Here is a 27,124-nt window from a genome sequence, read left to right as displayed (position 1 = left end):
AACTGTCTCTTAGTTATACTGTTTTTTTTTTCAAAAAAGAATGTAATGTTTCGTTATGATGAAATGCATATGCTGCCCCACTATCTCAACAGTGGTGGAAACACGTCTATGAGTAGGTATTGCCGCTCTTCCTTTGTCGTCCTAGGAGAAAGAAAACCTGGAGACGGGACAAGGAGGACGATCCGGAGACCGGGAGCAGAGACGCAATGGGCCCGGGGTACCGCCCAATATTCCCATCAGGACCGGCGAGGAGAACCGATCGATCAGTACCGGATGGAGGAAAAGATGCTGAACTGTGCCATCTACCGGAAGAAGATGAGAACTACATCCCAGATCTTGCGGGTCCCACCAGTGAAGGATCAGATGGCCACCGCAAGAAGGGGGGCTTGTGGGATGTATTTACCCATGCATCCGAGCCCTACCTCAAAAACTGGGCAGTACTGGCGTTGAAAACATCATGATGGCCAGAACTTCCCAGAAGATGCCCAGGGAAGGGCATGAAGAATAGGCTGCCACCCATTTAGCTGATGTTATGGGCACAGAAGGGCACTGCCTAAAACCACCATTGGACTACCCGCACAGTAGTCTGAAACCATTGGGAATGGCAATGCTGATTGCCAAAAGCCACCTAGAATTGTGGGGAATTCATTTTTCTTGAATGTCAAATATGGCAAAATCACGGGCACAGAATTACTTTACTTCAGAAACACACCAATGCCATGTCCTGAACATGGACAATATACTCCATGTAATATCACTTGCTGAAATGAATCAATCTAAAAAAAATCCCAAGGAGGGATGCAGTAACCGCAAAATCCTGAGGGAGGCGCTGGCGGTCTAAACTCTGACAGGAGAGCTGTCTTGCAAAACTGTCTAGTGCAAAGAAAGGGGTCTCATTTCATCAAAAGTTCAAAGGGGTTGCCTGTCCTGAGAACTCTTGACACTTCAGAACTCAACACAAGAAGCCAGGAAATCACAGGGTTCTGTTAATTAAATGCAAAGTGGCTCCCTGGCCTCCTGATGTCAGCTTCCCAGAGACCACACAATGGCCCCTCTCCTCTGAAAGGAATATGTTGATTTTTACTGTTTTACTGTCAACAAAGGCCTGCCTGCCAGAGGATACATGTGACTGACCCACCCAAGTCTTGGAGGCGGACTCCAACACTCTGAGGACTGAATTGAAAGTAAAATATATATTTTACAAAAACACTGATAACTCTTTGTAATCAAATGACAGAAATGTATAACTTTGAGAGACTTAATTTAAAAAATGTACCTTTAATTCAAGCCCAAACTCCAAATTGTGGGATATTCTGGGACAAAACCCTGCTGTTTATTAATATTACAGACTCCCTGTTTCAGCTAGACAAACGAAAATGCATTGGTATGTGGGTAGATATGTGAGGAACAGTTGTATAAAATTTAATGAAGATCCAATGTTGTTTAGCACATTAAAAAGTGCTAAAAGTTGCCATTTTTGAATGCAAGCTCTTAGAAACAGCAGATTTGGGACAGAGTATACCTCATGTGATATGTGACATGGGTATGTAATTTCAAACAACTGTGTAACTGTGAAATATGTATTTTGATCATATATAGATTTGGGTGCACAGATGACAGGGGAGTTTTTTCAAGAGATCATAAATGGCTGACATCACTCTGACACAACTTAGCTCCCCCAATCAGGGGAGAAATGAAAGCTGGACCAATGACAAGTGAGAGGGGCAAGTTTAGTTATGACCAACACACACACCCACTTGCAGAACATATAAATGGACCACTGAAACTTAGGTAGGGAGATTCATTTCCATCTGCAGCGGGACGCTCTGCCGGAAAAATCCATACTTACCTCCATCAACCTTCAAGGAGCCAACACTTAGACTCCAAGATAAACAGAGACTACAGAACCTTAACCAAAAAGGCCACTGCCAGCAAGAGTATTTGTCAACAGGCCTGAAAATCTTTTTGCAACTGAACTCTTCAGACAGCCGGCTGACGCCGTCTGAATTTTGCCAAGAACTTTTGCAAGAACCCGGTGACAGAAATATCCAGAGAGAAGGCAGGACCCGACCCAGAGAACCGGTGCCTAGCAGAGACCAGGCCATTGTATCCAGAGTGCTGACCCCGATGCTGTGAGCAGTTCCAGAGGCCAGGCGCTGTGAGCGGAACTTGGGAAGACCTGACCAGACTGAAGTCCGTGACCAAGTCGCTTTCCGGTTCAAAATCTCTTGTGAGTACTCAGCAAAACTCAGAACACATCTCTTAGTTAAAATCATATAATTCAATCCATTTTTAATCTAAGTAGAACTGCAGCTTAGCAATTGTGTCATTCTGCCATCATTTTTAAAGCTGAAAAAGTGTTGCGTTTAAAATTTGCAAAACCAAAAACGACCTTCACTAAATCGCTCATATCTCCGCGACCGTTTGTCTTAGAGACTTGCAGTAACTTTCATCTGAAAGCTTAGAATCTTAGCTTTTAATCGCACCAAGAACCACATTCCTACCACTTATAGTTTTACCGCAATCGCGGAACACGCATTTGCGAATTTTGCCGCGATTTGCAAATTTCTTCACGTGTAAAAATCTGCTGCTGCTTGCCTTCCATTTGCCAGAAATTCGTTTAACCTGCTAGTTACTCCTAGATACTTGCTAGTGTGAGCCTGGACTAATATTAACTAGATACCACTCACCCTGAACCTCTAGAGGGAATTAAAAGCATTTTAACATATTTTCACTCCATTGCCAGCACATATCAAAGCATTTTGCCTCTGTTTTCAACGTCTGTAGTCTAAGTTGCTGGGTGAACTGAATCACATTTAATTGCATTTCTGAGAACTGTGTGCCTTCCTTCTATTTCCTTGCATTGCATAAAAGGGGGGGGTGAATTGTACAAGAAAGTGATTACATTGTCTTTTGCTGAAATCCTATCAAGTTATTTTCTTTACTGCATTTCATTCCACATTGCATCCATTTGAAACCATAAAAGTATTGTTGCTATCTTATCCATTTCATGTCAACTCCTTAGTGATTATCAAGAAGTGTGCTAGTGCCAGATTCTCCGTTGTTAATCTTTAGCATATCAGATTAAGTGTGATATTCAATTATTAATTTATTATAAAGTGTGATATATATATCTATTGTTTAAATTATCAATTAAACCTTTTAACTTGCAAAACAGAACTACTTCTTGGCTCAGTGGGGTCAGGGGGATTCCAAGAGAGGGGTGTTATATAGGGGTAGTCATCCAGAACGCATGAACTGGACATAAAGATATATCAATAAGGGTTTTCATTCAGTATTCTAGACTAGGCGTTGACTTGGCTGTAGTGCTGAATTGAATCCTCTTACAATCTCCTATAGGCCTTCCTTCATTATCAATACCTCCCTCTCGTGTCCCTACTTCGATTATTCGTGTCGGTTCTTCCTCAATTCTGAACAGTATCTCACCTTTTTTCCACCCATCTTCAAGTGTTCTATTCTCACTCGGTGCTCTAGACGTGCGCCCTGATCTTGTTGCATTAAGTGCTGTCTGTTCACATATCTCTTTTATCCTTGTGAGCTCATCTTTCGCTATTGAGAGTCTGGATTGTAAATAATCTGTTAGCTTTTCTATGTCCACCCTTAGTGTACATGCCTGGGCTCGCTCCCTTGTGCTTTCATATGGCGGGGGTGCCGTTGGCCGGTGGGGTGTAGTAGTTGTCGGGGAGGAGGGACATAAGTGGGGTCACTGTACCCTTCTGCGGGCACAGGCTTGTTTAATATCGGGTACAAGCTTATTACCTATACTTGTGGCTCTACATTTGACGATTCTTTACCATCTTTCTTTATCATCAGTGGATTGTCAGTGGTGGAGGGTAGGTCAGGATTTAATGCTGGTGCTTTAGGCGGTGGTATCTCTTCAAATAACCTCCAGAGATCTAATATTTCCCTCCTATTTTGCAACTGCTTCCCCTTGTATTTCAAACAAATGCATGTGGCCACCATATCCAGAACACTTTTATCAAATGACCCTCCCTCTGGCCATATCTGGGGTAACCCATCTCCCTTCAGCTCTGTTACCCACTGGTCATGATATTTCTTAATTCGCTCCGCGTACCCTGGTAGGTTCTTACAGATATGTGATAAGGGTGTTTCGGCCCCCATCTTTGTGTTTTCCTAGTACTTCTCTGTCCCTGTGTGTGCACAATTACAATGTAAACCTATTACCAATATGGGCTTCGTCTTCTACTTCACATTCAATAATGTGCTCCTTTGTACTCTTCCCCCTGCCTGCGCAATGCAAGACTGGCTGTACACAATCTCTATGTTATTCTCTTTGGGGGGGGGCACATACAAGAGCAAACCATCAGTGATTTTGACAATATTAACTCGGAGATCAAAAAGGTCCACACTCACCTCACCTTGTCATTTTTGTCTTCAAGAAGCTTTATCCGGCCACACTTACCATGACCATTCAATTACCATACATTTATAACCATTTTACACACCCACAGCACCAAATTGTCTTCCGACGCATACGGGGTGCACACACCCCTCTGTAACACTCTATTCACAATTCAAGCTGCCCTCCCTTTCCTCCCTAGCTGGCTGTCCCTGTCTGTCTTATTCAGATATATGGATGCGTGTATATATATATATATATATTGGTCTGCTCTTCTCTCTTCTAGTAGGACTCTCTCTCTTTTACTTCCTCCCTAACGTTTTGTACTGATCTCACTTTTAATTTCCCCCAACCCTAAAGAAAAGAATAGAAAGAAGAAATAGCAGTCACTAATATATTCTCCGTGTCCCCCTTTGCCAGACACTTTTATCTTATTGTCCACTTCTTCATATATTCCCAGTACTAGTCAAGATAGCACTATGCGGCGCCGCCTTCCACCCCCTTTCGGAACTAGGTTCCCGTCACTTTTATCTCTTATTCACCTCTTAATCCTAATGGCCATATGCAAAGAAAAAGCAAAGAAACTTCAGGATGATCCTTAGTAGATCTGCGTATCCCCCTTTTCTACCCCTCTCCGTTCTCTGTCCTAAATTTCTTCCTCCACTCTCTTTACGATCGCTCGCACTCAATACTCACGTGCCCGTCTTGAACCGATAGTCTCCGAAACTGGGTCCGTCCAGGCAGTGTTGCCGTCCGCTCAACAGTCAGCCCCGGCTCCGGCGAGCGGTACTCAAAGGGGATTTTTCAACCGGGATCCCGTACCCTCTCTCTATTGAGTGCGCACTTCTTAGTGTACCGGTCGCCGTTGGCGGGCAGCCTCCCAGAGCCGGCGCACCGTGCGTATCCCTTTTCGACCGGAGATTCTAGTGCCAAAAGGGGACGGTAATGTTAGGTCGGGAAATAATACTAATAATAATAATGATCACGCTTTCGGGGTCACCACTGAAGGCAAGCGTCCCCAGCCAGCACGATCCTGCCCGCAATGAGAGACAATGACGGACTCTCCCAAGTCGGGAATAAAGCCAAGACAGAGTGCGGGTGAGCTTAAATGAGAGTTTATCAATCAGAATAGAGCATGCAAAGAACTCTGCAACCTCCGAGAGCGCTCTGTCCGACAATAGCAATGACAGGCGTATTTATTTACAAAAAACGTCATCGGTACCTACATACTATAAGGGGCACAAGTTCAATGGGGTTGGGTGGCGATGACTAGCTATAGGTGCTGCTGCGATGTGGTTGGCCTTGGCTGGAGGACGTCACTTGTCAGCCTCGTGGTTTGGGCTGGGCCTGGCAGGTCAGCTGAGTTCATCTGGGTGGTGTTGTTGTGCCATTGTGGCCGGTGTCAGAGATGAATGTCCTTCCCTGACTTAGTTGCCCTATGCCATGCACACCGCAGTCATTCAGTCATTGCAATGTTATCTTCTTTAGTAAATCTATCAATAGGTTATTCTACAGGTTAATGCAACACAGGAGGAATGCACCTTGTGAGGGGTTTGATGGTGATTTATCCGTGCATGGTTACCAGTGTCCTGTTTGACCGGTACCATAGGTCGTGGGGTTAAGTCTCCGGGCATGGGACGGGCGGTACATGTCTTTCTGTCTCGTTAGAAGTTATTACGAATGGGCTGTTGTGTGTTACCACAGTATTGGGTGTCTTTGTTGCACCGGGTCATAAGTCTGAGGTGTTCCGGGGGGTTGTGGGGTTTACGAGGGGGCGCCTTGGATTTGTGTATTCAAGCGGAGGTTTACTGCTGGGCTGTAAATAATGCAGGTGGCAGGCCGTGGCCTTGGGTGCAGGGACTACAAATCTTTGAAGCGGCTCCAGCCTAGTTGGGGGAGGTGGAGCAGCGTGGCGCAGGCCTTAGCTCTCTTATTTGGCAGACTTTGCAGGGTGGGGGGGGGGGGGAGAGAATGGCCTTGCACATATTCACAAAGGTATTTTTCTCGTGTGTTGCCGACTTTCGATGAGAACATCATAAACATTTGAACATCATTATAATACTCATTTGGATCACTTGAAAACATACAATTCAACTCACTACATGTCTCTTGAATATAGCCAGTCTAAGCACCTTACTAGTACATTATATTTTAACAACTACAGCATTTAGTAATATGCATATATTTGCATTACATGAGGTAGTAGGGTGATCGGTGGGGCATAGAGTGCGAGACCCGCCATTGTACGCGGTGGTAATGGCATATAAGGGCTGTAGATATATATATACACATGACTGGCACATTTGCCCGCGTCTCTTCACCCGAGCCTTATATACAGTTGCATTTGTCCTCCCCTGCACTCTAGCAGCATTAGTTCAGTTATAGCGCGGGACCGCAGGGTGTACGGTTTTCAATGATACATATAGAGAACAATTCCCCGGAAATGCTTTTTATCATTCGCACACCCCTGCAGGGGTGTGGGTCCTCCATTGCTGGTGTCATGTAAACATGCGTTTCATACAATAATTACACAATTTTTACAGGTTTCTTTAGTAGAAGTAGTGTTATGGAAAGGATACACGTATTACAAGTAGTTTTTGACATTCGTATTTGGGTATTTTTCTGCTTTCATCGGATGAGCATTCTACAGTTCTCCCCACCACCCAGGCCTCGCTGACCGGGTCATGCTGGGAGCAGTGATACACTGTGGACGGTGAAATGTTACAGTGTTAGTATCTTATGCTAGCTCATGTCCGTTTTGTTCGTGGGAACGGGCTCACAGCGGATCTGCCAGGGTGCTGCGGCGACAAGGATAATTGAAACTCTCCGAGGGTGGGGGCCGCGCTACAGTGCGCTGAGCTCACACCATCTTTGATAGACAAAATGGTTTCTGGGCCTAGCTAAATTCAATATGTGTGGGCAATGTCTTCAGCAGGTGAACCCTCCACCACCTGGGCCCGGGTGGTCTGAGGGAACGCCCATTGAGCCATGGCCCTCACCTGGGGAGGGGATGTAGGCAAGGGGGGCCTTTTGGACCACTCCTCCCCTACAAAGACTACCCCAAAAGTGAGTATAAATCAAATCCCCAGCGACATTACATGTATGTCCTCAGAATTCCTTTTACCAGCTAGTCCACTAAATGGGGTTGGACTGTAAGTAATTTAAAATAAAACAACATATCATTTTGAGAAAATAATGCACCTTTTCCCTTGACAGTAACCAAATAAATTGATCCCTGTGGTTTCAAAAGGAACTAGTGTAGAACATTTTCAGAGTTTATATAGGGCTATTCAGTATTTTAATTAGTATATAATTACCTCTTTCATTGCCACATCATGAACTCTCCAATGAGTCTCCTGTCACATCTTTCGTTGCCCCAATGATCGCTGCTTTCATGAGCACAACTGCACATGTTTCTTTGCCAGTTCGTTAACCTTTACATTCAGGCGCAGTTACTTTTGTATGTGTGAACGCTCCTATTATAGAGGATATTTCACACTGGATTTAGGTACTGTCACACAGGTGATGTAGAAACAGGTAATGGAATAATGTTAGAAGTACACAGATTTCCATTAGTGAATAGCTCCCTGTTCTTTCAATTGCACACATTGTCCACATCAGGTAGTCTGGGCTATATAAAGCAGAACCTGAGAAGAACGTGTTAAATGGGCACAGTGAGATTCACTCTTAGGCACAAACAGTGCCTATTGGCTTTTTAAAATAGGCCTTGTTTTCAGTGCTCTGGGACAACCAGCTGGAGACAGTCTAGGAGACATCAAGCCATACTAATGACGCTCCATTACCTGTTTGCTTAATTTGATGCTTTCATTCATACAGTACTTTGGGCAAGGCTGGCACTCAACGCATTTGCCATCACTTTTTCTATGCTTACCGGGGGATCTATCTATCTATAAATCTATCTATCTATCTATCTATCTATCTATCTATCTATCTATCTATCTATCTATCTATCTATCTATCTATCTATCTATCTATCTTTGTTTGTTTTTATATAGCGCAAAGTCGCACACAGGCCTCGGCATGAATAGGCACCTCATTCACCATCTCCTGCAGTGTTCCTGATGGGTTGCCCTTTGCTCAGTTTCTCTTAAGGCATTTATGGAATCACTGTTGGCTCTTCCTTAATGGTTCTGAGTAGGTTGACATTCATATGCAGGTGATGTACAGCTTAATATGCTATCCTCGAGCGATCCTTGGACATGCTTTAGTGCTGCCTGCTTCAGGGTGCCATCCAAATTTGAATGCATTGGTCCTGGTTTCAGATGGAGGCAGTCCAAAGGGAGATTAGGATTTTGGGCTTTAAAGCAGAGCCACATCTCGGTGTCCCCTGTGAACCGCTCTCCCACCCTAGTGCCAGGCATTCTTGGTTAGACATTCACAGCAGCCTCACTGGAAAAATAGTCTTTGAAATCTGAATAATAATGATAATATGAATGACCGTGGCTCCTCAGACTGAGCAGGTGGAAATAATAATTGTTTTCAATTCTATAAAATCCGTAAGATTTCTCCCCTATCATCAATAGCAAAGAGGGCACTTGTACTGGGTGCAGGTTCTAATGTATGTTTAGTATATTGTAGTGGTATGTATGAGGGTCTCCCTGCCACACTTCATGACAAACTGCAAACTACATTGAGCACCACTGTGCATGCAGCTATCAGTTTAGAGTGTGAGAGATGGCAGCATCCCCTTCCAGCTTCCAGTAAAAGCTAGAATGGTTTGAAAGCTCCATTTATAGAGGAACTTTGTGTCCACCAATAACCAAGTGCCAAAATAATTGGATGATAGTTTTAATCTGTTGCATGGGATTTTTGTGTAGCTCACAACATAGATTATAATAAATAGGCACGTTTTCGTCATCTACTCATTTTGTTGCTTGTCTACATGTGTTTCATAGCATTGAGGTGCTTTTTCAGGCCCTAATAAAATGTAGCCGAACAGACATATAAATGGATGAAAAATATCTGCAAAAATAGAAGAAAACTATTTTCAAATATAACTGTGTTTTACAAGTGCCAATTCTACTGGGTGGGTGAGCAATACAAATTCAGTGAAGCCCCATTGCTATTGAACTGGACATTGTAAAACACTGTTTGTTAGAAGGCCTTTTTAGGTGTGAAACCTGTAGGCTAGCAATACAAGTATTATGTGCACAGGAGTTAACTAAATATTGCAATGTATGTGGTAAACAATACAATAATCACATAACTCTGCACTGGGTTAAGCAAGGCTTTCTCTAAAAACGTAACTGCTGAATACACATTTAACAGTAGTGCATCATGGCACCGTTTCCCAATTGTGACGCACCAAACCTGGAATGAATTAATGTAGTATACGTTGTCTTAGTTCCTTCTGTGCTATCATGCCTCATCTTTAACTGTTTTTGCTATTTGACCACTGCCTTTCTCTTGTGTCAAGGTTGTGTTACACTCCTCAGCACCTCACAACCAATCTCAAAACCAACAAGTAGGTTTATCTAGGATAATATTAGGAGTGCATATGTGTTCATTTTGTCTTGTTGCACTGCCTTTCTCTTGGCAAAGATCACTGCTGATATTTCTTCATGAGCTACAAGGACAGCCAGTGCAGCATTGGCGAAGATTTTCTAAGCTCCCCCTGTCTGCCAACAGATGTTGTGCTCCAGAAGCAAACATCTGTAACTAGCTGCCACTTAGCAAATGTTTGCTTATTTCATATGTTCCTGTTATTTCTGCCAGGGGGTAAGAAGCTTGGTTTCTGGTGGTGGGATCATGGTGAGGGGGAGTGTGAGCTATAAGGAGAATGGAATGGGCGGAGGGGGTTTACCCCTGGAATTAGATATTATACAAAGAAATAGGATATGGCAGGAGAGGAATGGAGAAGGATCCATATTATCTGTAAGTGGGCCATGGTGCAAACAATCCTTTCCTCTCCTTCAAGTTCAAGGATCAAACATCTGTAACTCGTTGCCTCTTGCCATCCAGCAACTACTTAATCTTTGCTTTTTTATATGTAACTGGTTTTTCTGCCGGGAGTAAGCAGTTTATTTTCTGGTCATGGGGTGGTTGTAAAGGGGAGGAGGGCAGATCGAAGCCGTTAAGTGGAGGATGGGGTATTTACTACTCAACCTTTGCTTATTTCAACATGTGCATTTGTGGCGATTGTCCGGAAACTCTTCTCACTTTCGTCTCTGTCTCTCCAGCATTTAGGAACTATATAAGAATAGTAAACTATATGGAATGTATTTCCTTACTAACTTTAATAACCTTTACATCACAAAGATGCATGTGTTTAAGGAAATAAATGGAACTCCATCCAGCATGTATAATGAGAATTGTTGATGTGTGAGTCTTTTCGCTGTCAATCCACATTGTTCACTCTGGCATCTTCTTGCAAATCATGTGAACTGTACACTTTGCTCAGCAATTCCTACTTTCTACCAGAGTTAGCTGCTCCTTTTCCAAAAATATTTTCTATCATAGGGAACACGCCATTTAATATTATAGCGGATAACCTTTTCCCAATCTTTTTGCTTACCATATTATTGAGGCTGTTTTGCTGGGGTATTGTGTAGATTATCTGGAAGTATAATTTCTACAGAATACAATGAGAGTGAAACAAATGAGGATTTCAATTGTCTGACCTCTTCCGTTTTTCCTGTAGGACATGTCCCTGGGGGCCTGATCAGCCACCCTGATCGAGAGCATCTTGTTTACCCTTTGGGGTGTACAGTGATTATCCAGAACCTCAATAACAACAAGCAACAGTTCCTACAAGGGCACACCAATAACGTCTCGTGCGTTTCTGTTTCCAAGAGCGGAAAGTATATTGCCTCTGGACAAGTCACATACATGGGTTTCAAGGTAAGTGTCCCTGAAAAATAAAATATTGTCACATGCTTTCTGTTGAGTATGGGCTTAGTTTTTCGGTAGGAGTAGAGCCTCCAGTATTGTTCTCCAGTGGCACAGAAGCAATGAAAGCCTTTCAGATGTCATATTTGAAGGTATGCTGATTACTCTGGCGCTACTGTGGATCCTGTTCCTCCTCATCAGAGGCAATTTCATTTGCAAGTTGCATCCTCTGTCTCCTGTTTGCCTTGTGAAGAACCGAGTTGGAAGTCAGGATTCACTTTAAGTGGTGGCAAGATGTAGTGCTTGGTACTCAATGAACGTTCGGAGAGTTCCATCCTTCTTGGGTACAAAAAAATAACTGAGGCTGCTGGAGACTGAGAGTTATTAATGTATCCCGTGGCCAAATTCTCCTCCAAATATTCTTTGAAACTCATTTTCTTTTTCCGTAAGGCATATACCATGCTACATGGTAATTCCACTCCAGTCTCCAAAGCCATCTTGCAATCATAAGACTGATGTGGGGGAAGTTTCTTGTGTCTCTAGCTCATTAAAGACATCCCAGAATTCACCATAACACTCAGGTAATTCACCCACAATTACTCCAATTGAATGGGGTAACACACCCCATCTGCAAGGCACTTCACCACCTCACTCTTTACCTGACCTTAATCACTACGAATCTGAAAATCTGAACAATGCTCCTTACAAAATTCTGACTTGAGCTCAACCACACATCTGCTCCAAACAATAACTGGATTATGATGTGTCAGCCAAAGCATCCCTAAAATGACTTAGCTGAGGGGCATATATCTGTTCAAAAGCGATCTCTTCTCCATGATCTTCTGCTATCACAATTCTGAAAGTGACTGTTCCGGGTGTATTTGGGCCTGGCGTTAATTGGGAGCCATCTACCACCAAGGATACCTGCTGCCTATCAAATATTTTCTTAAATTCCCCCCGAAAGAGAGAAAAATGATTTAATACAGAGCACCCTGTGCCATTAACATGACCGACCAAGCTGCCGCCTCCCTCGACAAATAAGATAAGAAAAAGTCCACTTTCGCTACTTCCTTAGGAAACGCCTCTGGTTAGCAAAGAAAACGTAATTCGCACTGAAACACGTGTCTTGGGTTGCTGTTGGTACTCTTGTTCTTATCCAGACGTGGTCCCCCCTTGCGCAATGTGCTCAGAGAGGCACAGCTCCACCTCACTGATGTGGCCCGACTAGGCCGAAACACGTGTCTGGGGTTGCTTCTGGTACTCTTGTTCAAAGGAGGATTGCCATAGCATTTTGGTGCTGGACTGCTCAAGTGGGTGGGACAAAGACTGGTATGCAAATGGATATTCCTCCTTTGTGAAAGGTACACTGAGCTAAAACATGTGGCTGCAGACTTTGAGTGGGTACATTCCCACAGAACAGATTGTCATGCCGTGTTCTTTCTTGCAGAGGGGCGCTCTGACCTAATTGTGTAATTTACACTGTGTCCAAAAGGTTTGGAATGTCTTTGTGTCTCCCCAAAATGCTCCAGTGGCACCAACGGCACAGGTGGAGGAACGGATCTGTGCCAACCTACCATTGATGAGAACCCAAAATCCCTCTTAAATCGTGCTCCAGAGGGCCATCACTAGCATTCTGCTCAAGTGCAGGGCTGGACTGCCCCACCGGGACAGCGGGACATCCCCCGGTAGGCCTCTGGGCATAGGGCCTCTTTGGCCATGGCTCATAGCGGAAGGATACAAAATTAGGAAGAAAATGATCACGTCGCGCACACTTCCAATCAGCCTGGGTGGTTTGAATTGAATTGGCTGCCACCCAGGCACGCTCTGCGCATTTCTTTTCTTCCCCAGCAGGGCTCACGGCTGTGCATGATGAGGACACCGCCCGGGGAACCAGGTGGTGTGTGTTCGCACTGCAGTAGAGTCTGTTCTACGCACAGATTGCACAGGGGAGGTGAAGCATCCGGGTGGCTAAAGTGCACCGGCGGCAGTCTGGGTAGGGTGTAGCAGCCAGGCAGGCCTGCTTTCTGACGACGACAAGCGAGACCAGCAGGTGAGATTGAGAACGGAGCTGACTTGATGGCAGAGAGTCGGCCATTTCGGGAACGGGTGTGTGAAAAAAGGCATTATATATTCCCTGTGTTGCCTGACAAAGGGAGCAGGGAAGTTCTGCATTGACTGCGTACAAATGTTGAGTAGAGGAGATTATGCAAGCCATCGGATGAGGGGTTAATGGCATTTAATGCACTGATTGTTTACCCGTAACACCTCCTAGTCTGCTCATGTACTCTACTGATTCAGTTTAGCTGTGCAAAGGGGCGGCTATTTCAAAGAGCCACCAGCTCTTCCCAAACCTTACCCCGTTGGGTGGAGATATGTCCGCATGAGGATGCAGGTGTGCAAGGAGTGGATTGTGCTGCAGAGAGCCCCTACCCTTCCCAACTCTCACCCACTGGGCCAGAGCGAGGTCCCTGAGTTATCCCATCTAGGCTCCGATGTTCTGGCTGTGATTTTACACTAGCCTGATGCCCTCTCAGCATTTCATATGTCCTCCTGGCTTTGTCCTAGGCAGCACAAAGCCCCTCTGGTATGACCCACGCCCCTTTTGAAAAATAGCGCACATGTTTGTGACACCACACACCCTTTTATCAGTGCTATTGGAATGTGGGGCCATAATGTTCACAAGCATGAAAGCAGGTATACAAGTTTTGGCCCACGCAGTCATGCTACTGCTCTGCTACAGAGTAACAGCAGGCATTATGTGCGTTAGTGTGTGTCGGAGGCTTTAAAGCATAGGGACCGGACATGTGCCCTCTGCTGAAGGCTTACTGGTGTCCATTTTGGCGACAGTTCATTTCACTGCCAGGTGCCAGCAGCAGCACTTTGCTAATGATCCTCTGCTGGACACCACACGCCATAGATGGATACGAAGAAGAGCTGGATAAATACGTGCATTTCTTTATACCTGCATTTTAGTGCACACGTTGCCTCTCGTATACACTTGTTGGCACAGTTTACACAATGTTGGGGCCACTCTGCTCTGAGCAGTCTGCTGCACTGAGGGTAGGAGTCTGTGCATGACCCACCAACCCAGTTTAGGCAACTGGCTGGCAGAGAGCACGGCTGGGCCTGTGGCCACCATGGTGATGCCGAAGAAGCAATACACTGGGCCGCTGCCCGACCCCCAGTGTTGGTTTTCGATTTTTCGGTGTAAGTGGTATGCCCGTGCTATTGTTGTAAATGATAGCACAGCTATAGCACTTTACTTAACAAACCAGAAAAACAATACTGAGGGCAGGGGACCTGCCCCGCCCACCGGAGCAATTATCGACGTATGTATAATAAATGCATTTTTCACACTGGCATTTTCCTGCTGGAAGATCATCTCATTTTGACATCTAGACGCAGTTGCATTGCGCAGCGTGATTATCTGGTGCATAAATACTCAGGCACTGAGGCAAATTTGTTCATTGAACTACTTCACGTTCTATAGCCTGCCAATACAACCACCCAAATAAAGTGAATAAGAAGCCGAAATTCTCCTGGCCTGAACTGTACTTAGACCAGGCCAGATGTCCATTCTTCCACAAGGAGGATTGACGCATTTGATTTGTTGGATGAAGTATTACCTTCACACCGTTTAAGGTGAGGGGTGGATCACTGCCATAGTAAGCATACTGGGTGGCCAATTCATACATTGGGCCTTATTACGACTGTGGCGGCCACGGTATGAATGGTGCCGGTAAGGGACCGGCACCGTTCATACCGGGCCGCCACATTACGAGTTCTGCAGCGCGGATGTACCGGGTCCGGGTCCCGCGAATGGGAATTACCGGGCCTGCAAAGGTCGGAATGGCCCGGTAATTCCCATTTTGCAGGACCCGGACCCGAGTTTGGGGGTTGCCATGCCGCTAAAATCGGCATGGCTACCTCCAAACTTGTACTGAGGCCCATTGGCTCTGTTCGAACGATCCTGAATATTTATTAGGAAGAGGACACTAAGGCCTTTAAAATGGGAATATTCACTCCCTCTGATTTAGGAGCCTGCCAAACGTGATTAAACTATTATGATGATTGTACTAGGCAGTTTTAATCCAAATCCCAGTTTCTTAAGTGGAGCTGTAGAAAGCGTTACTTGGGCTTACTCCCTCCCCTCCCATCTAGAGTTCTCTCAGTCGCTGCGCCATCAGTTGCACTGCAGAGCGTTACAAAATAAAGGGCTTTTTTCAGCCTATATAGGGTCTGTCTGCAGTGTTGGTGGTACAAAGAGAGGATCAGTGGGTTGAGTGGCTGCTGCAGAGACGGTTGCCACTGATTGCCTGCATCACACAGCAGCACCATGTAGAGGATTGGTGCATAGTTATGATTAGCACACTGAATTGCCTTTAGTCACTGATAATAGGTGCTGTGTTGTTCCTGCAATGAATAGTACTCTTAATTGGGAAGGAAGGGCTGTCAAAATGACTGTCTGAATTACATATATGCATGCAATTTCTTTTTCTGACATACGAAAGGTAGGGCGAGCCTCTCAACACAGAATTCTGATATTTTATTTTCTGGCACGCAGATGGACTGTGAATCTGTACCGTGACTACATGCCCATCCCATGTTTTCATATTTTGGATGTATGGTACTGAATAAGGCCCCACACTCTCAATACAGCTTTCACCATAACAACAAGTGCAACATGAAACACAGTGTCATTGGTGAAGTGGATCCACTGATAAGTGTACAACTATGGTTGAACGCACAGGCGCTGAGTCGCTTTCTCAGGACACTGCGGGCGCTTCATTGCCAGGACTCACTCTCTATCTATGTTAGTTTTGGATAAAATGCCACCTATAAACTGAAACTATTGCAATAGAGTGCAGCTAGGGAGAAATATATGAGGTGAGACACCAAACTTGTATGTGTTGTTTGGTTATTTACCTACCCATTGACTGCCCATGGCCATGCTAATCCTTATGGCCATTTCCACCTGCTTTCTGCCCCTCTCCACCCAAAACACATCCTCCTGGGATCTCTTTTTGCTAGCCTTGCCATCAAACTGTGTTCTCTTTAGTGCCTGCCAGTGTTTTCTCACAGCAGTCTTCTGAGAGTTAATGACTTCATTGGAACTGTAAACGCTCTACTGGTGTAATAGCAATGTCAACCAGGCCTGCCTTCAGCCACTCGATTTATAAGCACTATGCCTGTCCTTCACTGAAGTTCTGTTCAAAACAAGCATTGGCAAAGTCATCTGTTTAAACTTGTGTATCAATATGAGGCATTGACCAGGCACTGCTATTATTTGCCCAGGTACTCTCGCCACTTTGCAGCTGCAACGGTCCAGTTAATACCACTATGGCAGTGTCTGGTAAATGCCTTTTCCATGCTTACTCAAAAGTCAAAACTGTTGGCACTGCCAATGCACATTTAAGAATGCCTTTTATCTGTGTACCCTTCCCAACATGGGAATAGGATTATCATTATAATTTCTCATTTATTGCGACAAATACGCTGCCCCTGAGCTGTTCCCCTCACCAATGGATGAAATGGATTAGGGATGCATGTTGTCTGGGTACCTTTAATACCAGATGAATTTGTTTTTCTAATCTGTAAATATGGAACGTCCCCAGTTCCTATATCATTGAAGATCTACTTTGAGGGATCATGAATTTATTTAAAGCATCACTTTTTAATCCATATTTGTTTAAATCCAGCTTCAAATGCACTAATTTTGACACATTTCATTCAACATTTTCTTGGGGGATACTCCCAATCCCCTCATATGAAGGTTGGGCTTGTGCGCTGTGCTCGCTCCGTCGGCGAAATATGGGGCCACCATGAAAAAAATGTCCAGGGCCACTTTTGGTTCTCAGTCCGGCCCTGCTCAAGTGGCCCGGGACTTGCAGTTTCTTGCAAATTAGTTACTTTAACACTAAGCTCTGCCACCTTCTGATTCAAATGAACATTCTCTTTTTGAGCAACCCTTAGTGGTTCTCTTAACATCCTAATCATCTCACCCAGAGAACTCATTGTGATCTCTGAGGGGTCCATGACAGATAGGGTGGAAATTCATTACGCGGGCCTTTCATACTGTCCGGTCCTGACCAGCTTGATCTGCATGAGCTGCTGAACCCCACAGACCCACCAAGGTGTCTCGTCTACAGCTGACTAGCTCAACAGGTGAACCCGACATACCGCAGGGGAAAGGTGAAGTAGATAAAATAACAAACAACACAGCCTTCCAGACTTTAAGGGTGTATGAAGAACAGGCATTGACTAAGAACAAGCTCTGGACAGAAAAAGGAATCTAAGAACGAAAATAACGTAACAAACGAACTTTCCCTAAAAACGAATATAACACAATTTCTTTAATAGGCTACTTCATGCATCACCAAAGAATTTGATTGTTTCGTTTTCTAAAAGAACACTCTGTAAGTTACGTTGAATTGTGGTTGCAGTTCTACTTGTCTCTCATACTCTTTAAGTTTTAACTCTTCTTGTTGGTACATCACTCTTGATTATTTTTCCTTAGTCGTTCAGAGTTAGTGCTTGCTGCACAGGAAAAAACTATTCCTGCTTCATGAAACAGAATTAGCCACAAGAGGGCGCCATAGCACTGCAGAGGCTCCAATCATTAGGATGTCTGCTTCTGAAGGAAATCTCCCTTTGCACAGCACAAAAACACAACTCTCTTTTTTAGTTTGAGTTCGTTTGTCATGAGCCGCACTTGCATAGATTAATAGTCTTAAATAGATTAAACTTCTAGTAGCGTTAACTGCGCTGCTTTTCGCACGCAATTAATTCTTTGGCACTAACAGTTGGCTTCAACGCCAGCATCCCTCAAAGCTCCTGCAAACTGAGTAGCTAAACAAAACAAGACCTTCCTACATGGAATCTTCTATGAAAGGCATTTTAGAATGTTGCCTGCCATTACAGACTAAATGGCTTGGTACTGATTCTGATTCCTGAAGGAGAAAAGTTAAGGGACATTCAAGGTAATAGAGCTTTAATTCTCCCTGAATCCGAAAAGCATGGGTGTAGGACATGGGGGGGGGTGTGAGAGGGGGGGGAGCAGGGGTGACAACAATATGTGTTTGGTGTGTCGTGCAGGGATCTGTTTCTGAAGTGGGGGGAGGGGCTGCTTACTATGTAAGCTGCCCTCTTCCCCCCTGGCCACTAAAGCATGGGGCCAATACCCTGGGGGCAGATGGGTGATCATCTGCCCCCAGGGAAGGGGGACAAAGAAAAAAAAGATATATATATTTTTTAAAACATAGTTTTGGGTGGGGTGGGTGCGGGTGGGACCACTAGCCACCAGGGATCTTTGCAAGGGGGGTGTGGCCCTTTCCCCCCCACCCTAAGTGGATAGGGGGCACCTTATGTAGCCCTCCCTGTGGGGCAGATTTGGAAACAAGGGTGGCCCTCTTCCCCCCCACCCCAAATGGATGGGGGGCATCGCATGTTGCCCTCCCTGGGGGCAGATTGCAAGCACAATCTTACCCTAGAAAAGAGGCAAAACAAAAATTTAAAAAATGATAACCTGTTTTGGATGGGTGTGGTGGCACTAAATCACCATGGATTTTTTTTGTGGAAAGGGGGGAGCCCACGGGTGTCTTCTTTTCGGAAATGCATGGGGTTCTCTGTTTTCCTTGGTGGCTTCGACAGCCTAGGCCCAAATCTGTAGGTTGTCCACATGAGCAAAATCTGCTTTGCCGAAAGGCTTGGGGTTATCAGTGGGTTAGCCTTTTCCCTTTGCGCCGAGGTAGGTGCATCCACACATGTGAGGTACCATTTTTGTCGGGGCACCTGTGGGAACGCGGGAAGGTAGGACATCTGTTGTTGGTGGCATGTTTCGGTGGGTGGGCAGAGGGAAATGTCTCTGAAATTTGGTGGAATTTTTTTTTTTTCAGACATTTCACTCTGGCCACCCACTGAAACACGCCACCAACAACACATGTCCTACCATCCTGCGTTCCCACAGGTGTCCCGACAACAACGGTACCTCACATGTGTGGATGTACCTACCTGGGCGCGAAGGGGAAAAGGTTAACCCACTGTAACCCCAATCCTTTCGGCAGAGCAGATTTTGCTCATGTGGATTTTTGTCAGGGATTGTGGGTCATAAATTATGGGGCGATTCGCGCAAGTCAGACCTCTGTGGATTTCTCACGGGTGTCTTCTTTTCGGAAATGCATGGGGTTCCCCGTTTTCCTTCGTGGCTTCGACATTTTCTGAAAAAACCCCAAATGTTCTCCTTTTTGGTTATTTTCTCTCATCCCCCTACATTAAACTAGGATTCCTGGGTGGCATTATGACTGCCTAACTGTGGGAAAAAAGGGGCCAACTTTGGCCGAGATATCTCATGTAACAAAGAAGTTACAAGTGATTGAATGGCGACATACCGAAATCACCAAAAAAGGCCTTGGCACTGGGGGGAAATACCCATGGCAGTTAAGGGGTTAAGACGGTAAAGCCTCAGAGGAGATATCATTTGTAAGGTACCTCAGTTAGTTAATTCTCCAAATGCAGATTGTGCACAGGAATATGTAACACCTGTGTTCAGCACCTGGCTTAATCTTCTGGCGGGATAATAGGCAGAGTGAATGCATTCTGTGTCTGTGTTGTCCAAGATAATATTGGACAACACAGACATATTCGCCCCCATCCTGACAAAGATCATTAATGCCTCTTTCAGAGACCAGGAAGTCCCTAATGCCATCAAAAAGGTCACAGTAACCCCCTTGGTTAAAAAACCTAATCTTGACCAACGCGATCCGAATAACCTCAGACCCAAAACAAACTGCAACTTCATCCTCAAAATCATGGATAAGATCGCCACCATGCAGCTCCAGGCACACGTAGAGGAATCTAACTCCCTCCACCCACAGTAGTCTGGTTTCCGCCCGGCTCACAGTACCGAGACGGCCATGTTAGATCTTCAGACCAAAATGCTCGGTATTATTGACAAGGGTAAGACAGGCCTCCTCGTTCTACTTGACCTCAGCGCTGCATTTGATCTCCTCGACCATAACCTACTCCAGAATGTGCTAAAAAAGACCACCAACTGCTCTGATGAAGCCATCAGCTGGATAATGTGCTTTCTAAAAAACAGAATATCCAAAGTGCACTGGGGGGACAAGTTCTCCCTGGAAAAAGAAATACTCTGTGGAGTTCCCCAAGGGGCTAGTATGTCACCCCTACTGTTTAATCTTTACTTGCGGTACCTATGCCTTGTTCTCGACCACATAAACACCTATTTCACTAACTATGCTGACGACACGCAGCTTGTATTCAAACTAAGTGGCAATTATCAGAAAGATAGCGAGCAACTTACCACGGTATACAACCACGTGGAGCAATGGATGGACTCCAATTGGATGTGCCTAAACGGGAAAAAAACGGAACTCATGATTTTCGGCTCATCCTCTGCTCGTGGTAAGCTATCCTCATCCTATACATCCTTCCAAATTAAAGATACCCCCATACCGGTCCTAAGCAAGGTTAAAACCCTTGGTATGCTGCTGGAAGCATCCTTGGGGGCGGACGCCCAAGTACAGTTCATAAAAAAAAACGGTGCTTACCACCTCCGTCTAATAAAAGCCATCAGACCCTTCATATCTGAGGAAAACTGCGCGACCATAGCAAGAGCCACCATCTTGTCGCGACTCGACTATGGCAACGCCTTAGTCCTGGGTGCCTCCAAGCAATGCCTACAAAGCTATCAAATTGTACAGAACAACGGGGTAAGAATTGTCAAGCTCAAAACTAGAACAGAGCATATCAGCAACTCCAGAAGGGAGCTTCATTGGCTGAAAATTGAAGACAGGGTGCATTTCAAGACCTTAACCATCGTTCACAGATGTATCTACGGAAAGGCACCAACCTACTTAAAAACAAGGATCAAACCATACGTTCCTAATAGAACACTGAGATCATCCCAACTTGGTAAAATCGCAACGGCACCACACAAACTCAAAAGTGGCTTAGGCAGAGCCTTTCCGTCCCTTGCAGCCAACCTTTGGAACAACCTACCAGACCACCCTAGACTAGAAACCAACTATTTGCGCTTTCGCAAATGGGTAAAAACCCACATTTTCAAATAAACTGCCTCACTGCCCAAACCTCAATCAGTTTAAATCTATGTGATTGTCCCGTCCGCTCTGTCTAATCACCGTCTGTCTGTTTTCGTGTCCTTGTTTCTGCGCCCCAACGCTTGCGAGTTACCGGCGCAATATAAATATTAAACTAAAATAAATAAATAAAATAAATTCAGCTTCCGATGCAACACAGCATTTTCCAGGTCAATTGGTTCAGAAAAAGTGGTGGAAAACACTATTACTGTCGCTTTTTCTAACTGGCCAGATTTTTGTGCATTTTCTGGGTCAAGTTCGGGAGCCGAGTGGACACACCAGGACCCCCTGTATTTCCCGCTCCACCAGACAAATGCGGCCTTACTGCCTGCATGGATTCTCATGCTGGAAATAAGGAAAGGGATTCCTCTGCGATCTGCTTGGAAATGAAACCTGGTAAAAGCGGGCGGAGTCCAGAGAAAGCCATTGTCGATTCAGCCAGCAATCGCTAATTGCGTGAAGTATTTACACTCTTCCAAAGTGGAAAAGCAATGTGATTTCACCTGCCTTTTACGCTAAAATATTCCATTTTGTGGCGGAAAAGTAAAAATCTGCGCCAATGGAAGTAGTTTACTTTGTGCCTTGATGCTTGGGGGTTTCCCATGATGCTACACATGTAATAAATAAATAAATACATTTAACATGACCCCAGATAAATGCCAATTCGTGAAAGAATGAGTGAGCATGGCATGTCGCTTGTAAGAGGGTGTCCTGTGCTCCTTGTGTGCGTTGGCAAATGACCTTGATTGCCATCTCGCATTAAGCAGGTGCTGAAACCCATCAGTGTGGATTGCGCAATAATAAGTCGACAGAGGTATTTCAAAGGGCCAATTTCGCTCTTTGGGTGACATTGTCAAAGTGGGAGAATGTTCCCCAGCATGTACCACTTTCTCTGTTGAGTGAATTGTGCCCACCCCGAGGAATAAGTCTGAAAAACCCACAAGGGCACTGTGCCCTGCTCTTTCTGTGTGTGTCTTCCCCACAGGGCGACAGATGCTGACTCAGACATGGGTAATTCTCAGGTGGCAAGCATGTACCCTAGTTGATGTGGCAACGGATTCCAGACTTCTGAGGCTGATAACATTAGTAGCATTGAGTTACATGCCACCAGGCAGGTATGTGTGATAAAGTTGCAAAGCAGAGCTGTTAGTTGGCTAAAGCAGGAGGCAATGTCTGCCCACCTTCAAAAGGTACGTACAACCAAAAGTAATAGGCCCCTCCCCCGTCATGGCTGTAGGGGCCAGGCTCCAAAACAGGGCAAGAATGCCCTCCAATCATCCATGCCCACGAGTAGGGTACCCCTCGTGCTCCAGGAACCCTTTTGAGCAACCTCTGTGCTTTCCAGGTGATACTACCGTTATTTAAAGCCAGAAGTCTAAAAGGTAATTGCTTAATTGCAGCTGGAAATTAGCTCCTGGCGTGATCAAAATATCTTAACCAAGTGTGACATCATCCCCTTGCCTTATAAGCAATATGTGTGCTCTCGCGTTTCTTCATCCACTGAGTTCCTATTAGAAACAAAGGCAAGAGTTGTGTCTCTTGTGTAGGCATTAGGAAGGCAGTTGTCAGCCTCTGGCATAATATGCCCATGTTCTTCCAATATTGGCTAGCTGTTGCCCTCTTATGGCCAGGTAGAACCATCATGGCAGTGACTGGCAAATGCCTTTCCCCTGCAGACAGAAAAGCGGAAATAAGAGGCCAATTCAAGACATGGAACAAATAGAAGTTAAGACAGACTGCAGCTGCCTTTGCTGTGTTAGGGAGAATATGTTGAGTGTTCAAGCAAGGAGGTATGTATTAAGGAAGCAAGCAGTGAGATAAGGGAGAGGTAAAGAAAGGCCAGAGGGGCTCTTTGAATAATGTAACAGGGCAGAGGACCCATTCTCGGCCGTCCTAGTAACATATGAGAGAATCAGGCTTTGCAGCAAATGTTAAACGAGAAAGGAACAGAGTCCAGCTCTGCATTCAGAATAACAAAGGCAAACAAAGGCTAGGCTCTGAAGCCAGCATGAGATGGAATAAGAGGGATCAGACTCATCATGAGAGGCTGGCCCGGCCCTCGCAGGGGCGCTAGAGGGGCAGCCCACATAGCGGGCTGACCCTCTGGCCACCCCCCTGGGTGCATATACACCCCACCTACTAGGCATCCCACGGGTCCGACACATCTGGCCGCGGACCTCGGGAGTGCTTATAAGGGGGTGGGCTTGCGATCGCTCATCCTCCTTGTTTGCTGTACTCCCCACCCCCTGGAGGACAGTCAAAGCAGCAACATCACACACCTGGTCCCTCTGCCCAATAACAGGGCTTACTCAGAGGTATAAGCAAGATTTCCTCTTTCTTTGAAACCCCCATCTTTCCATTCCAAGAGACACACATATTTCCTTGCCCCACAGAAAAAAAGTAGCAACTTGTAGTTGGTAGAAAAGGCTCAACTCCTTTATTTGGCAGGAGTCCACTTACAGGTGATCTGCCTCTTAACGAGCTGGTGTCCTAGCTGTGGCCCACTGGAAGTAATTGTTATTTCCTCTCTCTTACCATGAGCTCACAGTCAGATGAAAAATCCAGAAATGCAACATACAAAGACAGTTTCTTTGCTGCTGCATCCTTTTAATTTTTTTCTGTTTTCTTTTCTTCTTTTCTCTTGTTTTATACAGTGATATTTGTAATTTAGTACGTACTGCTATTTTAATTCTAATTTTGTGAAAAGTCGAGTTCTTTGACTAAAACACAATAAATAAATAAAGCAAAGTCCCCAAGATGTCCCTGTGCCCCCCACCCCCAGATTTTATGCGTCTCCCACGCCCCTGCCGAAAAGGTGTGTAAGCTAACACATTAACCCCTCGTGGCTGCATGTTGCAATGTTCTTTTCCTCGTATAGAAACAGCTCGGAGAGGGAGACCAAAATGACAGAACCCTCCATAGAATAAGGGTCCTTTTATTAAGCCTCTTCCAAAGACACTCCAGCGCAGGTGCTTAAGCCACGACTAACTGGCACCAATTGTCACTAGCAGATCCATACATTCATAATTCTAAGAACGTGTGGACATTCCACGTGAGCTGCGGATGACATCACAGTACACAGATAAAACTGTGGAATATAATGAACCGCTTAGATGTGACCAACCCAAATACAGCTGTACAAGAGCAGCTTAATCATGCAAACATCGAGGGCAATGCATGCATGCTATGCCACCACATAGAAAACCTGCATACGAATAGCCTAAGCAAATGACATATAACAAATTCACCAGGTTGGGAAAACAATGGAAAATAGTAGGCTGCATAAGTAACACTCAACATAAAGCAACTGTACACGAACAGTCTATGCATATAAGTAAGGCTTAGTGCACTGCATAAACAGTGCGTCTAGCCTAATCTTGACTCTGCCCCTATCCCCAAAGCCCCAATACTCTGCCACTGTCGTTCGTCCACTCCAGGTACCTCTCTCGTTCATATTGCTTCCAAAGGGTTAATTCTCACACAGCAATGGCTGGCCCTCCAGCAAGTCTCCGGTCTCAGGGTCCCCCTGCTCTCCTCTCTGGTCGGACCTCTGCCTTCCCCATTTTTTCTTGTTCTCTTGCTTTTTTCATTGCCCTCAGGTCATCATTCTTGGTCATATGATGTGGGAAAGCGAGAACAGGCTGCTCTAGCTGACGTGCTTTATATCTTTGTTTGAGCAGTGGGGATGACAACTGTTGACTTGAACGAGAGGGTGTTGTGTATAGTTGCCTATTAGTATGGTTTAAGTGCAAATAGAGCTGGTGTTGTGGCAGCCAGGGAAGTTGCAATATATGAGCCGATGGAGTCTGAGGCGGAGCAGGAAACATCTTCTGAAATGTCGAATGCATGACTTCGGTGTCGGAGGTGTAAGGAAAGATGGTTAAGGCTTAAGGGATGCTAGATAAAGAGGGATTGTAGAAGAAGGTGGCATGAGGGATGCTGTGGAGGGAGGAGAGGAGAGTTCACAGGATTTGAATTTGTAAAGTGTAGGCTGTGTAGTCACTGGCCTTGACAGATTGGGTGAAAACTTTGGGATGGGGTATGGGAAAGGGACACCACGGGACTGTCTCGGGAGGATAGCTCAGGGGCAACGTGCTCACCTTGGAAGCAAGACGACACGGAGCACCACAGTTTCGATCCCGGGTCCGCGCTTAGAATCACCTGGGCATTAAGCGCGTTATAAATAACCTATCATATCGATTATAGTTCACAGGGGTTGTAGCAGAAAGCAGGAGTACGTGACCATGGCCTGGCTTCTCTGCAGTGTTATCAGTAGTTGGGAATGAGCAGATAAGGCGGCAGCCCCATCTTCCACTGCTATGCATGAATGTTTGATTGATTGCTAAATAAAGTACGAGCCCACTCTGCTCATTGTATTGTTTTATTAGCATACTCCCAGTCCCACCTACTCCATTAGCCTCATTAGCACCTTACCTCCTAAGCAAAGCTTTACCCATTTGCACCCACTCTTTTACTTACAGAAGAACCATGTCGGGCTCTCCAGTTTATGATATTTGTTTGGTATAGGTCTCTGATGCCTGGTCGCCCTGTATAAATAAATTCATGTAATTAAAACTGTTAACCGGCTGATATTCCAGTAGGTGTCAGGGTCTTTTTTCCAGCATAGGATGTTTATATAAAATTAAAATATAATAAAAGGCCAGATGTATGTTTGTTCGATGAAGTCATGCGCAGTATAGACTACCCATTTCACGTTTTGTCACCGCTAGAAGGAGCTGTTAGAAATAATGCATTAGCACTCTGAAAATGTCTCTGCTCACACACTTTGGCCCATGTACACGGGCTTTCACACTAGTATTAGATCATTCTGTTTGTCCAGGATCAGCCATGATGGTGCAGTTTTGTTCTCCATGTTGTTAGTCAAAGTCAAGCTGCCATCCTAAAGGACTGTTTTGTGTAACCATTTGAAATGACAATTCTGTCATTTGTGTGAGCACCTGCAAGGAAGGCATGTACTGTTTCTCACACCATTCCTCATCATCGTTTGCTTCTTTTCATCCTTTCTTAGGCCGACATTATTCTATGGGACTACACTAAAATGGAGTTGTGCGCAAAACTGTCCCTTCATAAGGTCAAGGTTGAAGCCCTGTCATTCTCCCCGAATGATCTGTACTTGGTGTCTTTAGGCGGTCAGGATGATGGCAGGTAAGAAAATTGACATCTCTTTTTGTTTCAACCAACTCAGAATTCTATATTTTCATTGGCAACTTTACATTGCGGGTCATCTCAAAGCATAAAAAACAGGTCCGAAAAGTGGTACTAGGAAAAAAAGAAAAAGAAAGAAGTGGAAAGGTGGTCTGCATTTAAAAAAATACAAAAGACACAAAACACATTAGAAAAAACAGGTTGAAAAGTTCACTAATGGAAATACATTGATCTAGGCAAGATGTTTAAAGCCCATTCGTGCCATGCTGGTGCTAGCACCGAACCATCACACTCTGCCAAATTCCCCTGCTTTGACCGGTCATCGATCTTCAAGCAGGAAATACCTGTTTTACATATTAACATCTGTGCTCGTTCTGGAAACTGGGATCTGTTCCCTAGCGAGCACATAGTCCAATTGATTCACTCCCAACAACCGTAGCACGCTTCTGCCACAACATCCTGCCATCATGTTTTCTCTGACTTCCAACTTAAACCCAACATCATCAGTAGAAAGCTATGCTCATTAATGTCTGCTCATCTTTTCAACATAAGGAAGACATTTTCTTTTTCCTACAATCTGTTTTACTATTTATTATGAAGACTTGGCTCATTG

At 45.0% G+C, this 27,124-nt stretch overlaps 1 protein-coding gene across 1 annotated transcript in view; it reads left to right on the top strand.

Moving 5' to 3' along the window:
• CFAP52 (cilia and flagella associated protein 52) overlaps positions 1 to 27,124 on the top strand; it is a 374,850-nt gene that overhangs the window by 52,368 nt on the left and 295,358 nt on the right. Inside the window, exons 2-3 of the mRNA XM_069654573.1 lie at positions 11,043 to 11,242; positions 26,375 to 26,511. Of these exons, the coding sequence (XP_069510674.1) occupies positions 11,043 to 11,242; positions 26,375 to 26,511 (337 nt within the window). The remainder of the gene's footprint in view (positions 1 to 11,042; positions 11,243 to 26,374; positions 26,512 to 27,124) is intronic.

Source organism: Ambystoma mexicanum, chromosome 3q, assembly GCF_040938575.1.
Source record: "Ambystoma mexicanum isolate Mex_15411 chromosome 3q, UKY_AmexF1_1, whole genome shotgun sequence".
Lineage (NCBI taxonomy): Eukaryota > Metazoa > Chordata > Amphibia > Caudata > Ambystomatidae > Ambystoma > Ambystoma mexicanum.
Note: the sequence above shows the minus strand (reverse complement) of the source record. Positions and strands in the feature narration are given on the sequence as shown.